Source organism: Odocoileus virginianus, chromosome 27, assembly GCF_023699985.2.
Source record: "Odocoileus virginianus isolate 20LAN1187 ecotype Illinois chromosome 27, Ovbor_1.2, whole genome shotgun sequence".
Classification (NCBI taxonomy): Eukaryota; Metazoa; Chordata; class Mammalia; order Artiodactyla; family Cervidae; genus Odocoileus; species Odocoileus virginianus.
The window spans coordinates 10,337,543-10,351,586 of record NC_069700.1 but is presented as its reverse complement, the minus strand read 5'-3'; the positions used below and the strand labels follow the sequence as shown (position 1 = coordinate 10,351,586).

Here is a 14,044-nt window from a genome sequence, read left to right as displayed (position 1 = left end):
GATCATAAGTTACTAAATCGTTAATGAAAAAATACTATTGGGCAGACAAAAAAATGGAGTTAGAGTTGAATTTTTCCTGTTTCTCTGTTCAATTTTGAAAGAGCTATTGAAGATTTACACTGATCTTTAATTCATTTGGAATTAATTCATTTGACTCTTTGATGTTTTTGTAATACTATTATATAATTATTTGGTACAGATACATGGTAACATAGATCCTAAATAAAACATGTTATGAGTGTCCTGGGAATTATACTTCCTATTTTTATTGCATAATTGATGGATGCGTGGTTTTGTGTCTACAATGAAAAGCTCTTAATAGCCTAGAACCCTGTCCTAACACAAGGGGTGAACTATATTTCTGATTCCTGCTAGACAGCTCTACAGGAATAAGATTTCAGAGTCTTTATTCTGAAATATCTTCTTCTTCTCATTTGGCATTCCTCATTGTCCCCTTAACAAAAAAAGAAAGCTGTTGATGCATGTCTGAGAGCAAAATTAATTGAGTTGATGGGTCAAACTTGTACTTTTGTTCAGTCACCCAGTGACTTTTTGGAGGATGGATTTGATGGCAACAAAATTTGGAGACGAGAGCACAGATTAGGAATTTGATCAATAATATAGGTAGAGATGGTGGTGATATGTACTAATGAAATCAAGTGGAGGGGGATAGAATAATGTATTTAGTTGAAGATACATTAAGTTCAAGCTGCTGAAGTTGACAGATATGTGTGAGATTTTTTAAGATATAAAACTGAGTATAGACCCTCTGGACTGGAGACACAGATTTGGGGATCGTTCGCTCATAATTTTCAAATAAGTGATGAGAATAGAGCTGATGTAAGGTGAGTGAATGGAGCAAACACAGAGGATAGCCTAAAACTGAACTCTGTTTAGTTTAAGAGAGTAGCAGGAATAGAACTTTGAAATACTTAATCTTTTAAAGGAGTAACCAGAGAGGAAAGACAAGAACCAAACAAGAACCGCGTGATACTGGTTGCTTCTTAGGAGGATGGGTTTCCAGGGAACCAAACCAGAAATCTCACTAAGGCTGTCCACTAGAAGAGCAGTAGAAGGGTCAGAGGAAGAGAATGAAACAGATTGCAGAGATACATCAGGGAAGAGTTGTCATCTCACCAGGCCAGCCAGGTGCGTAGTGGAACTACCATCAAAGAGAGAGTACAGAACTGACGCCGGAAGTGTGGGTCTTGGGTGCGAATGGGAAAGATTTTGTAGGTGATTAAAATTATCAGGGTAGCTGAGAGCTTGTGAGAGGGCAGTAGACCGAAGATGGCAGGATTTTATTGGCAAAGTGGAAGAGAACATACTGGTAAACCACAGAGCAGGTAACTGGAGAAGTGAAAACAGCTGGAGGACGCTGAGAGAAGCGGGTACCAGAGTGAACGGCTTTACTTGCAGCCCTGCATTTCTTCACACAGCTGTGCCTTACTGAGCCATCCCCCCATGCTGCCGCCTCTCCCCACGAAATTGCTAATTCTGCTTCAAAGTGTAAATATGACCTCTGTGAATCCTCCTCCTGTCTCGTAGTAATGTCTTCTCTGTGCGCTTCTTTAGATCATTGTCACTCCATCTTGGCAATGGTGGTACTATGCAATTATGTTTGTTTTACTTTCCCCTTTTTAGACCAGAAGCACCTTTAGAATCGACACTTTATTCATCTTGATATTCCCAGAACCTAAGACCATTACAGTGCTTTAATCAATGTCTGTTAAATGGCTACGCTTTAACAGAAATGCATTGAACATAGTAGGTCATGTCAACTTGAATTACAAAGTGGATAATAGAACACTTCTGTGCAGAAATGGTCATTTCAAAGTCAGAGATCTGTGCTTTGGAATCTTGAAATTAATATGGCCATGGCTGTGTATTTTATGTGTTAGGCTGTTGCCTACAATTTATAACTTATGTTTTATAATCTGTGATGCTTAACAAAATTTGACAAACATTATTAAGAAGAATTTAGTCTTTTATGCTCTGATCTGAGAGCATCATTTGAAAAAAAAAAAAAGGCTATTGAACCTTGGGGTTAAGAGGACACTCATCAGTGAGCAAGGTGAGTGTGAGTTGCTCATTTATAAGACTAAAAGAAATCTGAGATGTCTGGACCGTTTTTAACAATGTGATGTTTAGATTTCTGGCATTTTCTTTATCTTAATAGGAAACACTGATAAAAATTGTTCATTTGGACTTAGTGGTGTCATGGAGATCGTGACATGATGTAAATCAGAATTTTGTATTTTTGATTTGTTTTTTAGGAAGTTCAGTACCTGTTTCAAGCAGCAGCACGGCCCCCCCAGTCTCCCTGTCCTCTGGAGGCTGCCTAGGATTGGACAAGTTCAAGAAACCCGAGGGAAGCTGGAACTGTGAAGTGTGCCTCGTGGAGAATAAAGCAGATTCTACCAAATGTATTGCATGTGAAAGTGTAAAGTCACACACAAATCCCGAGTTTACAGGTGAGGTGTTGGTAAAGTGCCTCCTTATAAAGTGAAATGTTTGCACACAGCTTTGTTTTTAAAATGGTTCTTTCTTGAAAATTCTTATAAAATGAGGTGTTATCCTGGACTTGTAGCACATAATCTATCTCTGAATTACTGTGTAGTGGAATTATTTGGTGGTCAGGAGTGAGGATATACATTTGCTCTTTTACTAGTTTTTCTTTGGGAAGGAAAATGCTTGTTGCAGCCCAGTGCAGTAATGACATTGACTAAGGGTTACAGCTGGTTTGAAGAACACTGCACTTGGATTTTAGGAGATCACTAAAACTCATTCTGTAGCTGTTGCCTCATGGTCTCTTTCTTATTTTCCCCACCGGTAGTAATCACCATACCTTAAACCTTCTTTCTGAGGCAGAAGTGCCTTTGTGCCTCAACTCCTTTGAGGCAGAGGTGATAGTTAATTATTGTCTTTGACCCCTTTGTTTTTTTTGCTTTCTGTTTGACGTCACAGAAGGCATTTTCAAGCCCACGTTGATAGTAGCCATTTGCTCTTGAGATGCTGATGTAATTTTTCAAGTAAGTTTCTTAGGGAAAGAAAGTTGGGTGGGTAAACCATTAAAGGGAAGGAAATCTGAAGACAAGTGCTTTTACAAGTGTTTGGCTGTCACTTGTTAGTTTAGATGTGGGTAAGTGTGAACAGTGCATAAATACCTTGGTCCATTCATTGATCTCTGTGTGGAGCCAGTCAGTCAGGAGCTAATTTCTAGTTTATTCTGCTACGGAAAAGCATTCTGAAACCAAGACTTTGATCTTGTCATAGTATTTTTATCTTTTAAAATACTGCTTCCACTCATACAGTTCTGGTTCTTTCATGCGAAATACTTGAATTCTTAAGTAAATCACACATTTAGTCACAAGATTGAAGAAGCAGGTTATGACAGGACTCACAGTGAAAGGTCTGTCTCTTGCCCTCATTGGCTCGTTTTCCATCCTTCCTGCCCCACCAGCGGCAGTGGTCATCTGTGCTTAGTTTCTTGTCTCTCTCTCGCATTTCTTTATGCACATCACAGGCAGATGTGCTTCTCTTCTCTGCACTCTGACTTCTCTCTGCCTTGTTAGGAAAGGTTGTGGGCACCATCGCCTTTCTGCACCCTTGCTGTTACCACAGATTAGCTCAGAAGTGTATCAGTTCTTCATTTACGGCTGCCTGGGTGGCGTATGGCATTTTACATACTGTGAGTTTATCATTCGAATATACTCAGCTGCAGACTTGCTGGGTCAAAGGTACCTGTGTTTGTAATTTAGGATAAATGTTGACAAGTTGCCTCCCACCGACTTTTTGCTGATTGACATGTCTGCCTGACATATCAAGACTGTCTGTTACTCCTAGTCTGATCACCAGTACTGATGTATCAAACTTGTTTGATCTCTGTCAGTCTGATAGATGAAATGTGGCTGTGAGGATTGAGATGTACTTCTTATGCTGAAGGAGGGGCAGCTTGGTCCGTGTTCACTGTCATTGTTAAACTAATGCTCTTCGAAGTAGGCCTGGTCTGAGCTGTTCCTGTCTCCTCCTCCTTTTCAAGGTTGACATTTTGTTTGACTGAATGGCATTTAGCAATATTAATCCAGTGTCTGTGTGGTATCTTTGTTTTTGAAGGCTTCGGCACATCTTCCTCATCTTCTAACGCACCAACCTCATCCTTCAAGTTTGGCATCCCATCACCCTCTTCTGGGCCCTCTCAAACATTAGCCAGCGCTGGGAAGTTTAAATTTGGAGATCAAGGAGGCTTCAAAATTGGCGTGTCATCAGATTCGGGGTCTGCAAACCCCTTGAGTGAAGGCTTCAAATTTTCTAAACCCACAGGAGATTTTAAATTTGGAGTTTCATCTGATTCTAAACCTGAAGAAGTCAAAAAAGACAGTAAAAATGACAATAATTTTAAGTTTGGACTTTCTTCTTGTTTAAGCAATCCAGCTCCTTTAGCACCATTTCAGTTTGGGGTGTCTAGTCTCGGGCAGCAAGAAAAGAAAGAAGAACTGCCTAAATCTTCATCAACAGGCTTTAGCTTTGGTTCAGGTGTCATTAACCCTCCCCCCGCTGCTGCTGCTGCTGCTGACACTGCGGTGACCTCTGAGAGCAAGAGTGGCTTCAGTTTTGGAACCACAGACACTAAGAGTGTCTCTGTGGCTCCTTTCACGTGTCAGACTTCAGAAGCGAAAAAGGAAGAAACGCCTGCCACCAAAGGAGGGCTCGCGTTCGGCAGCGTGGCCCCTGCCCCTCTGCCAGCAGCCTCGTTTGTTTTGGGAAGGACAGAAGAGAAACAGCAAGAGCCTGTCACTTCCACGTCTCTCGTGTTTGGGAAGAAAGCTGACAGTGAAGAGCCGAAGTGCCCCCCGGTGTTCTCCTTTGGGAATTCAGAGCAAGCCAAAGACGAGGGCTCTTCCAAGTCGACCTTTAGTTTCAGCGCAGTGAAACCGGCTGAAAAGGGATCCGAGCAGCCAGCAAAGCCCACTTTTGCTTTTGGCGCTCAAACCAGTACTGCAGCTGGTAAGCATTAAATTTTTATTTATTTTTTTTTACAAGGTGTCAACAAATGCAGCAAGTCAAGGGATGGTTTACACTGGACATAGTTGAGAGAGTACCAGTCACAGAACTCTGGGAGGAGTAGAGAACTTTCAGTTTTAACTGCTCCATACCACCCCCGCCATCCCCTCCTCCACCCTCGTGATTCTGACGAAGTTATCTGCAGGTCTGAGTTTGAGAAATGTAGCTCTGATGGAAAGCTCACAATATTTGCACATTTGTCTGTGACTTTTTCCCTTCTGTTTGAGCTTTTAAAATCAGAATTGACACACACTATTCAGGAAGATAAGCATTTTTTTTCCTTAAGTTCAGGAAATACTTTCTAATAAAATCTTTATGTTCAGGCCTTCATATACAAATAGCAATAGCCAGTCTTCAGCTGGTGTTCAAGGAACATAGGCAACAAATAAAATAAATCCCTGAGAAATAGAGGTGGATATGAAAACTAAAATCACAAAGAAAAAAATGAAATAGCATTTTTTAAAAATTAAAAAAAAAAAAAACCCATAATTGGTGAAATAAAATCACTCCGTGGACTGAGTAGCAGAAAGAAAAGAAAGAAAAACAGCTGATAATCGGATTAGTGAACTGGAATTTCCCAGAACACAGTGTAAAAGAACAGAGTTCTAAGCCATATCCACAAGTTCCATTGGAATTGGAGTGCTTAGAAGATGAGGACAGTATGAAGGAAATATCAAAGAAGCGACAGGAGAAAATCTCCCACATGTAAAGAAAGACACTGGTCTTAAAAATGACATGTTCACTGCAAAGGACCAGTGAAATTTTAGGACACCAGAGCCAAAATCCTGAATGCTTTCAGAGAAAAGAGTTTGCCACAAATAGATTATCAGATTAGCATCAGACTTCTCATTTGTAACGTGGAATGCTAAAAACAGTAGAGCGCTGACCTCACAGTGAAGAAATGGTCTTGAGTTGAGAATTCTGTTAACCAGTCAAATGCTGTCAGACTGTAGGAGCAACACACAGATGTTTTTCAGACAAGCAAAGAATCAAAAGTCGAATACCTATGAACACTTTTGAATAATAAATTGGAAACACAAGAAAATGAAAAACTAACCTGAATATATTTGTATGGAATTCAGCACCTAGGTACGAGCAGTTTTTATCTATAAAATTTTACTTAAATTGAAAAACACCCTTCAAAGAAAGCAAAAACTAAATTATCCATTATTATTTAGAAGGAATAAAAATGAGATAGGGTCTAATCAAATTTAATCCTAGTATCACTATACTATTTCTATTGAAATATACATTTTAAACATCCTATTAAGCAACTTTAAAGTGACCTATCATTACATTTACTGTCAATTATACTGGTGCCCATACTGCAGTGTGACCAGCCCTGTCTAGTTTATAGTGCTGGAATTGAGATATTATTGGAACAAGTTTTTAAAAAAGTCTTCTACTAAAGATAGCTGGATTCAGGGTCACCATATTAAAAATCAATAGCTTTCCTCCAAATCAAAAGTGAATAGTTTGGTAGCATATCCCATTTATATTTTCTAACAGTTCCAACTCGTGTTTTATAATATCAGCAGAACCTGCAACATGATGACTAAGAGAACATAAAAGAGGTGTTTTATGCTTGTTCCTGAGCGAATATCCTTTCCTCTCCACCTCACCCCCGGTAGAATTTCAGTTCTTAGAGGAATTTTTGTGAACTTAACAAGTGAAAATAATTCTAAAAATTCATATGGAAGGGAAAACTTACAAGAAATGGTGGAGAGAAAGGCCGACATACTGTCAGGTTTGCCCTCCTAATATCCAGCGATACGGTAAGGCTTCAGTATTTGAAACAGTCTAGCAGCAGTAGCTGTAGAGGTTTGGAGGTTGAGTATGTTGTAGAGTTACAGATTAGTGAGCAGAGATTGCACTAGTCAGCAGAGATCACGAAGAATTGGCATTTGTTCAGAGAGACTGAAGTTACAGTCCTGCTAACGTAATCTGCAAAATCAAATTTAGGAAAGGGTAACTATCTCCCGCTAATCTGAATTTGCTGTCCAGACCTGGTGTCCAGTGAGATTTGGATTTAAGGAATATTTTAAAATAATGTATATTTTTTAAATACACATATGTATTATATGTATATGAATATTTTTATGTGTTTGACTAAATCAAAACTTAAAAAAATTCCATTCGATGAACTAATTGATATTAAAATCTTAATGATTCTATTTTCTAGTGGACTCTTAGATTTTGGGGTAGGAAAAAATGCCTTCTGGTATTACTTGTTCTTGAAGAATTTGTTTCTTAATTTCCATCTTACAGATCAAGGTGCGGCCAAGCCAGCTTTTAGTTTCTTGAGCAGCAGCTCCTCTAGTGCAAGTGCGCCGGCCGCTTCCGCTGGTGGCGGCTTATTCGGCAGTCCCTCCTCCTCCTCCAGCGCGCCTGTGGCTGCCTTTGTGTTTGGACAGGCCAGCAGCCCCGCGAGCAGCTCTGCGTTTGGAAGCGCTGCCGAGTCCAGTACATCTCAGTCTTTGCTCTTCTCTCAAGAGAGCAAGCCAGCAGCCACGTCAAGCACGGGTTCAGCTGTCGCCCCGTTTGTCTTTGGTCCAGGAGCCAGCAGTAATAGTACCGCACCCTCTGGCTTCAACTTTGGAGCTACAACCACATCTAGCTCTGCAGGTGCGTTTTAAAAAGACAAAAACATGTTGCAGTTGGATTGGCTTTCATTATATGTAGATGAACTCAGCATATAATATCACAAGAAAGCATGGCTGCATTTAGGTCATCTCTAGCTGGGATGTTGTAATAATTCAATGTGGAATGATGTACATTTTGAGTTTAATGTAATTAACTCTTGGAAGCAGTTTTCTAATCTCATTAGGAGTGTAATCTTTAGTTTGTTCAAGTGTTTTTTTAGTGTTGTAAATAGCCAGACACTGAAGATTATTTTATTAGACATTAGTCCTCTTTATGCAGTGGATACATGACCACATAATAGTATCTGCAGTATGTTGCTTTTCTGATAGGAGATCAGTCGTCTTAGATATTTAAAGACCTAAATATTTTTGGCTGCAAGATAGGAGTCTTTGTTAATTGAAGTTTTTGTTTATGGATTCTGTATGATTTTACTAAATAATGGTAGCAAGCATTGTATTTCTTCATCTGTAATTCAAAACTTGTCCTGATAAGATCTGTTCAGCAAGGTAAAAGTCTGCAAAGAATCTTGATATGTGCATTTCAGCTTACAGACATTTCTTGAGGATTATTTCCTGTTTAGCCGTCTGTGGTGATTTAAGTGTTTCTCTGGGTCTCTAGGATCCTCCTTTGTGTTTGGCGCTGGACCTTCAGCACCATCTGCCAGTCCAGCATTTGGTGCTAACCAGACCCCAACATTTGGACAAAGTCAAGGTGCCAGCCAGCCTCACCCCCCAGGCTTTGGATCTATATCATCTTCAGGGGCATTATTTTCTGCTGGTTCTCAGCCTGCACCACCTACTTTTGGGACAGTGTCAAGCAGTGGACAGCCTCCTGTGTTTGGACAGCAGCCTAGTCAGTCTGCATTTGGCTCTGGAACAGCTCCTAATTCCAGTAAGTATGTAGTAATGGTAGTTTGTATCCCTACTTGAGTTTTGGATGTCTTCAGTATAATTTTTTTTTCTTTGAATTTTGAAACCATGCATGTCTCTTTTCTTTGGTCTCTTGTACTTGGCAGAATAGAGATGTGTATGTTTAGAGTTACCTATAAACAGCATTCCCAACTCTTGCAACATAGTTAAGCACTTCTCTTTTTTTAAACAAAGGTGCAGTTTTTTTAAAAATTCTTTCCTCATGTATTTCTGTATTCATCCATGTATGTGTGCTGTGCTGCGTCTTCGTTGCGGCGCCCGGGCTTTCTCAGGGTGCCGTGAACAGAGGCTGCTCTGCGGTGCACGGCCTTCCCGCTGCAGCCGCTTCTCGTGCTGTGGGGCCCAGGCTCTAGAGTGCAGGCTTAGTTGCTCCACGGCACAGAGGATCTTCCTGGACCAGGCATTGTGTCCCCGGCATTGGCAGGTGGATTCTTAACCACTGGACCACCAGGGACGTCCCTAGTTAAGCATTTTTAAGGCAGTAATTTGTTCATTTTCATCCCTGTAGAGTAAATCACTGTATGAGTGTACCAGTTTATCTGTATCCTGTTGATGAAAGTTTGAGTTGTTCTTAGCTATCAGGACACGCAGCTCTGCACAGTCCTCTATGTGCCCTGGGACACACATACCTGTTTTCTTAGGGTCTATACCTGGAAAGGGGGTTGCACGTTGAAAGGCATGCGCCTTAGTACATCAAAAGATTATACACACTCTGATGGATTGTGCCACTTCACCTCCTTCCAGCATTAAATGAAGATCCTCATATTTGGATCCTACTTGATTGCATTTTTTGTGAATTCTTTTTGTAATTTTTTTGGGCCCTTATACTAATTGGTGGTTTTGTTTTGCTATTGATTTGTAGAAATTCTTTGTTTTGAATGTTAGTGTTTTGTTAGCTAGTACATGTAGCAAAATTTCTTCTGTTGTATGACACATGATAATCATTTTAATCAGGATTTAATGATTCCCAACCCCCTCCAATACAAAATTGAAGAGTTTGGCTTTTTTTCACACAGCTAACAATGCCTTCAGGCCTAATAGAGTGATCCTGTGTGGTTAGATCATGATGCTAAATATGCAAACGTTGTATGATGTACTGTGATTTACTTTCCTATACAACATTTTGTTTTTCCTAGCATCAGGGATTTCTTCTCATGGGTAATATTTTCTTCTCCCATTTGTACATAACTATTTTCAGTTTTTTTCAAATACTTTGGCTATTTCTCAGTATCTGAAATTTTACTGCATAATTTTTTAAAGTTTTTGTATTGGCTTTTATTCTTACTTTTTTATTGATCTCGATGAGCAGTGTTATGTAATTGTACAACATAGTGATCCACAATTTTTAAAGGGTATACTCCATTTATAGTTATTGTAAAATATTGGCCACGTTCCCCATGTTGTATAATATATCCTTGTAGCTTACTTTATACAGAATAGTTTGTGCCTCTTTACCCCTTTCTTCTCACCACTAACGACCAGAAGTCCTTCGTGTGTCTGTGAGCACGTTGCCTTTTTGTTTTATTCACTGGTTTGTTACATTGTTTGGATTCCTCAGATAAATGATATCATACAGTATTTGTCTTTCTCTGACTTATTTCACTCTGCATACTCCTTTCAAGCCTGTACATGTTGTTGTGAATAGCAAAATTTCATTCTTTTTGTGTGTACGGTGGGATACTACTCAGCCACGAAAAAGCACATACACACTACATCTTCTTTATTCATTCACTTGTTGATGGACACTTGAGTTGTTTCCTTATCTTGCTATAAACGTTGATTGTTAAGCATGTATTGTTTGGAATTAATGTCTTGGGGTTTTTTCCAGATATGTACCCGGGAGTAAAATTGCTGGGTCATACGCTAGCTCTATTTTTAGTTTTTTGAGAAAAACTGCCTTACTGTTTTGCAATAATTAGTGGCTGCACCAGTTTACATTCCCACTGACAGTGCATGAGGGTTCTCTCTTCTCTTCATCCTTGCCAACTTTTGTTATTTGTGTTCTTTTTGATGATAGCTATTCTTGCAGGTGTAAGGTGACACCTCATTGTGGTTTTAGTTTGCATTCTTCTGGTGTTCAGCATCTTTTCATGTTCCTGTTGACCATCTGGATATCTTCTCCAGAAAAAATGTTTATTCAAGTCTTCTGCTCAGTTTTTATTGGGTGGTTTGTTTTATTGATGTTGAGTTATGTGAGCTGTTCATATGTTTTGGATATAACCCCTTAATTTATCATATTATTAGCAAATATTTTCTCCCATTTTGATAGTTTCCTTTGCTGTGCAAAAGCTTTGCAGTCTAATTAGGTTCCATTTGTTTTGTTTTTGCTTTAGGAGACTGATCCAAAATATTGCTACAATTTCTGTCAGAGTTTTCTGTCTTTGTTTTCTTCAAGGAGTTTTATGGTTTCTGGTCTTACATTTAGGTCTTTATGTTTTTGTATATAGTGTGAGAAAACATTCTGATTTCACTTTTCTACAAGTAGCTATCTAGTTTTCCCAGCTCCAGTTACTGGAGTGACTGTCTTTTCTCCATTATACATCCTTGCCTCGTTTGTCACGTACTAATGACCCTTAGTGTGGGGGTTTATTCTGGGGCGCTCTGTGGTGCTCCCTTGATGTGTGTGTCTGTCTCCTGTGCCTGCGCCGTGTTGTTTTTATTCCTGAAGCTTTGCAGCGTCGTCTGAAGCCAGGGAGCCTGGCTCTTCCAGCTGTCGTCTTTTCTCAAGGGGGTTTGGCTCTGTGGGTTTTTTGTGTTTCCATACAAATGTAAAAATTATTAGGGACTTCCCTGGCAGTCCAGTGGTTAAGACTTCACTTTGCAGTGCAGGGAGTGTGGGTTCCATCCCTGGTTGGGGAGCTTAAATCCCATATGCCTTGCAGCCAGTAAACAAAGGATTAAGAAAAAAGAAGCAGCAATATTGTAACAGATGTGATAGAAAAATATTTTTAAAAATCTTAAAAATATTAGTTCTGTGAATGATGTTATGGGTATGGGTATTTTGATAGGGGTTGCACTGACTCTGTAGATTGCTCTGTGTAGTGTGGCCCTTTCAACAATATTAGTTCTTCCGGTCCACAAACTTAGTATATCCTGCCCTCTGTGTTGTCTGCGGTTTCTTTCATCAGTATCTTATGGTTTTGTGAGTACAGATGTTTTGCCTCCTCCTCCTTCTGAAGTTGCTCAGTTGTGTCCAACTCTTTGCGATCCCATGGACTTAACAGTCCATGGAATTCTCCAGGCAAGAATACTGGAGTGTGGGTAGCCTTTCCCTTCTCCAGGGGGTTTTCCCAACCCAGGGGATTGAACCCAGGTCTCCTGCATCGCAGGTGGATTCTTCACCAGCTGAGCCACCAGGGAAGCCCTGTGGCTTCTTCTACCTCCGTAGGTAGGTTTATTCTTAGGTATTTTACTCTTTTTGATGTGATGGTGAATGGGATTGTTTCCTTAATTTCTCTTTCTGATAGTTCATTACTAGTGTATAGAAATGCAGCAGATTTCTGTATGTTAATTTTGATTCTGCAACTTTACTTAATTCATTGATGAGCTCTAGTAGTTTTCTGGTGGTGTCTTTAGGGTTTTCTCTGTATAGTATGTCATCTGCAAACAGTGACAGTTTCCCTTCTTCCTTTATAATCTGGATTCCTTTTATTTCCTTTTTTTCTCTGATTGACTTCTAAAACTATGTTGAATGAAAGTGAGAGGGGGCATCTTTGTCCTGTTCCTGATCTTAGAGGAAATGCTTTCTGTTTAATATGTTCACAATGAGCTTGTCAAAATGGCCTTTATTATGTTAAGGTATGTTCCATCTATTCCCACTTTCTGGAGCGTTTTTAACATAAATGGATGTTGAATTTTGTCAAAAATTTTTCTATTGAGATCATATTATTTTATTCTTCAGTCTGTTGATGTCTGTCACATTGATTTGTGGATATTGAACAATTATTGCATCTCTGGGTATCATGGTATGTACTTCTTTTAATGTATTGTTGGATTCAGTTTGCTAGTACTTTGTTGAGGATTTTTGCATTGATGTTCATCATTGATACTGGCTTGTAATTCTCTTCTCCTGTGATACCTTTGTCTGATTTTGGTGTCAAGGTGATGCTAGTCTTCATATATCTTTTAACCTACTCCTTCCAGCAGACATTCTAGCTCTGCCTAACTGTGGTCTTGAGGGCCTCTCTCTTTTCTTAAATTTTATCTATTTATTTGGCTGCATCAGGATCTTCGCTGTGGCACAAGCGATCTCTTCTTCCTGTGCATGGACTTCTTCCTAGTTGTGGTGTGTGGGCTTAGGGGCCCCATGGCATAGTGGGGTCTTCCTTCCCAAATCTGCCTCCCCTGAATTGGCAAGTGGATTCTTAACTACTGGACCACCAGGGAAGTCCCCTTGGGGGGGGGTCTCTTTTTAACCATTCTAATGGAGAGTCCCTTTAGCTTCCTCTTAAAGGAATGTTTCCTGAGTGTCATATCTTTTTCTTCCTTACGCCCTTGTTTTGGGAGAATACATCTTCCCATGATTTCTTAAGGACACAAGGAAGAATAGTTTGAGACCTTATATTTCTGGAAAGATCTTTATTCTGCCCTCATGTTGGGGAAGATTTTGGTTGAATATATACTTAGAATGGAAATTACATTTTTTTTTTTTAATGATTTGAGGGCATTTTCCCATTGTGGATGTTCTAGCTCCCAGAGTTGTTCTTGAAGTCTCTTTATTTTTGCTTTTGATATGTTTTTCTTTCTGGATATCAGAGTATTTTTTTGCCTCCAGTTTTCTGCCTATGAGGATGTTCCTTGGTCTGGATCCATTTTTATCCTTGGATGATGATGTTAGGAAGGCAGTGTGTCCTATTTATTACAAGCTTCTTTCATGGGAATGTTCTTGAATTATTTCTTTGGAGATTTTATGCCTCATTCTTTTTTATCTTCTGTTTTTTCCCTTTTCCTCCCACTTTTTGTTGTATTTCCTGGGAAGATTTCCTCAATTTTATCTTGAAACACACCCGTTGAGATTTTACTTCTGCATGTATTGCTTATTTTTTTAGTGGAAATTGTTCTGTGGATGTTCTTTTTTATATCCTTCTGCTTTTGTTTTAGAAGTGTTATCTGTGGATTTCTTGAGGATATTAACAATGAGGTTTTTGTTTTGTTTTTCCGTCTGATAGCTTTTGCTTAGTTTTCTCCAAATTGCTTTTCTTTATTACTGCTTCAGTCTTAGTGTTTCTTATGAAATACTTTCCTCAGATGTCTGGTGCTTCTTGCCTCTTACTCATAGTGTTTGGGTTCTGTTTTTTTTTAATTGTAGTAAGAATGTTTAACATGAATTGTATCTACTCATCAACAAAGGCACGATGCAGTGTTGTTAACTGTAGGCACAGCGTCGGAGACAGAGTTCTAGAATCTGA

At 39.4% G+C, this 14,044-nt stretch overlaps 1 protein-coding gene across 3 annotated transcripts in view; it reads left to right on the top strand.

Moving 5' to 3' along the window:
- The window catches only part of NUP153 (nucleoporin 153), a 62,418-nt gene that overhangs the window by 44,892 nt on the left and 3,482 nt on the right, over positions 1-14,044 (top strand). For all 3 annotated transcript variants that reach the window (XM_070456182.1, XM_070456181.1, XM_020893677.2), the window contains 4 exons: positions 2,277-2,474; positions 4,117-5,007; positions 7,333-7,689; positions 8,326-8,598. In XM_070456182.1, the coding sequence (XP_070312283.1) occupies positions 2,277-2,474; positions 4,117-5,007; positions 7,333-7,689; positions 8,326-8,598 (1,719 nt within the window). The remainder of the gene's footprint in view (positions 1-2,276; positions 2,475-4,116; positions 5,008-7,332; positions 7,690-8,325; positions 8,599-14,044) is intronic.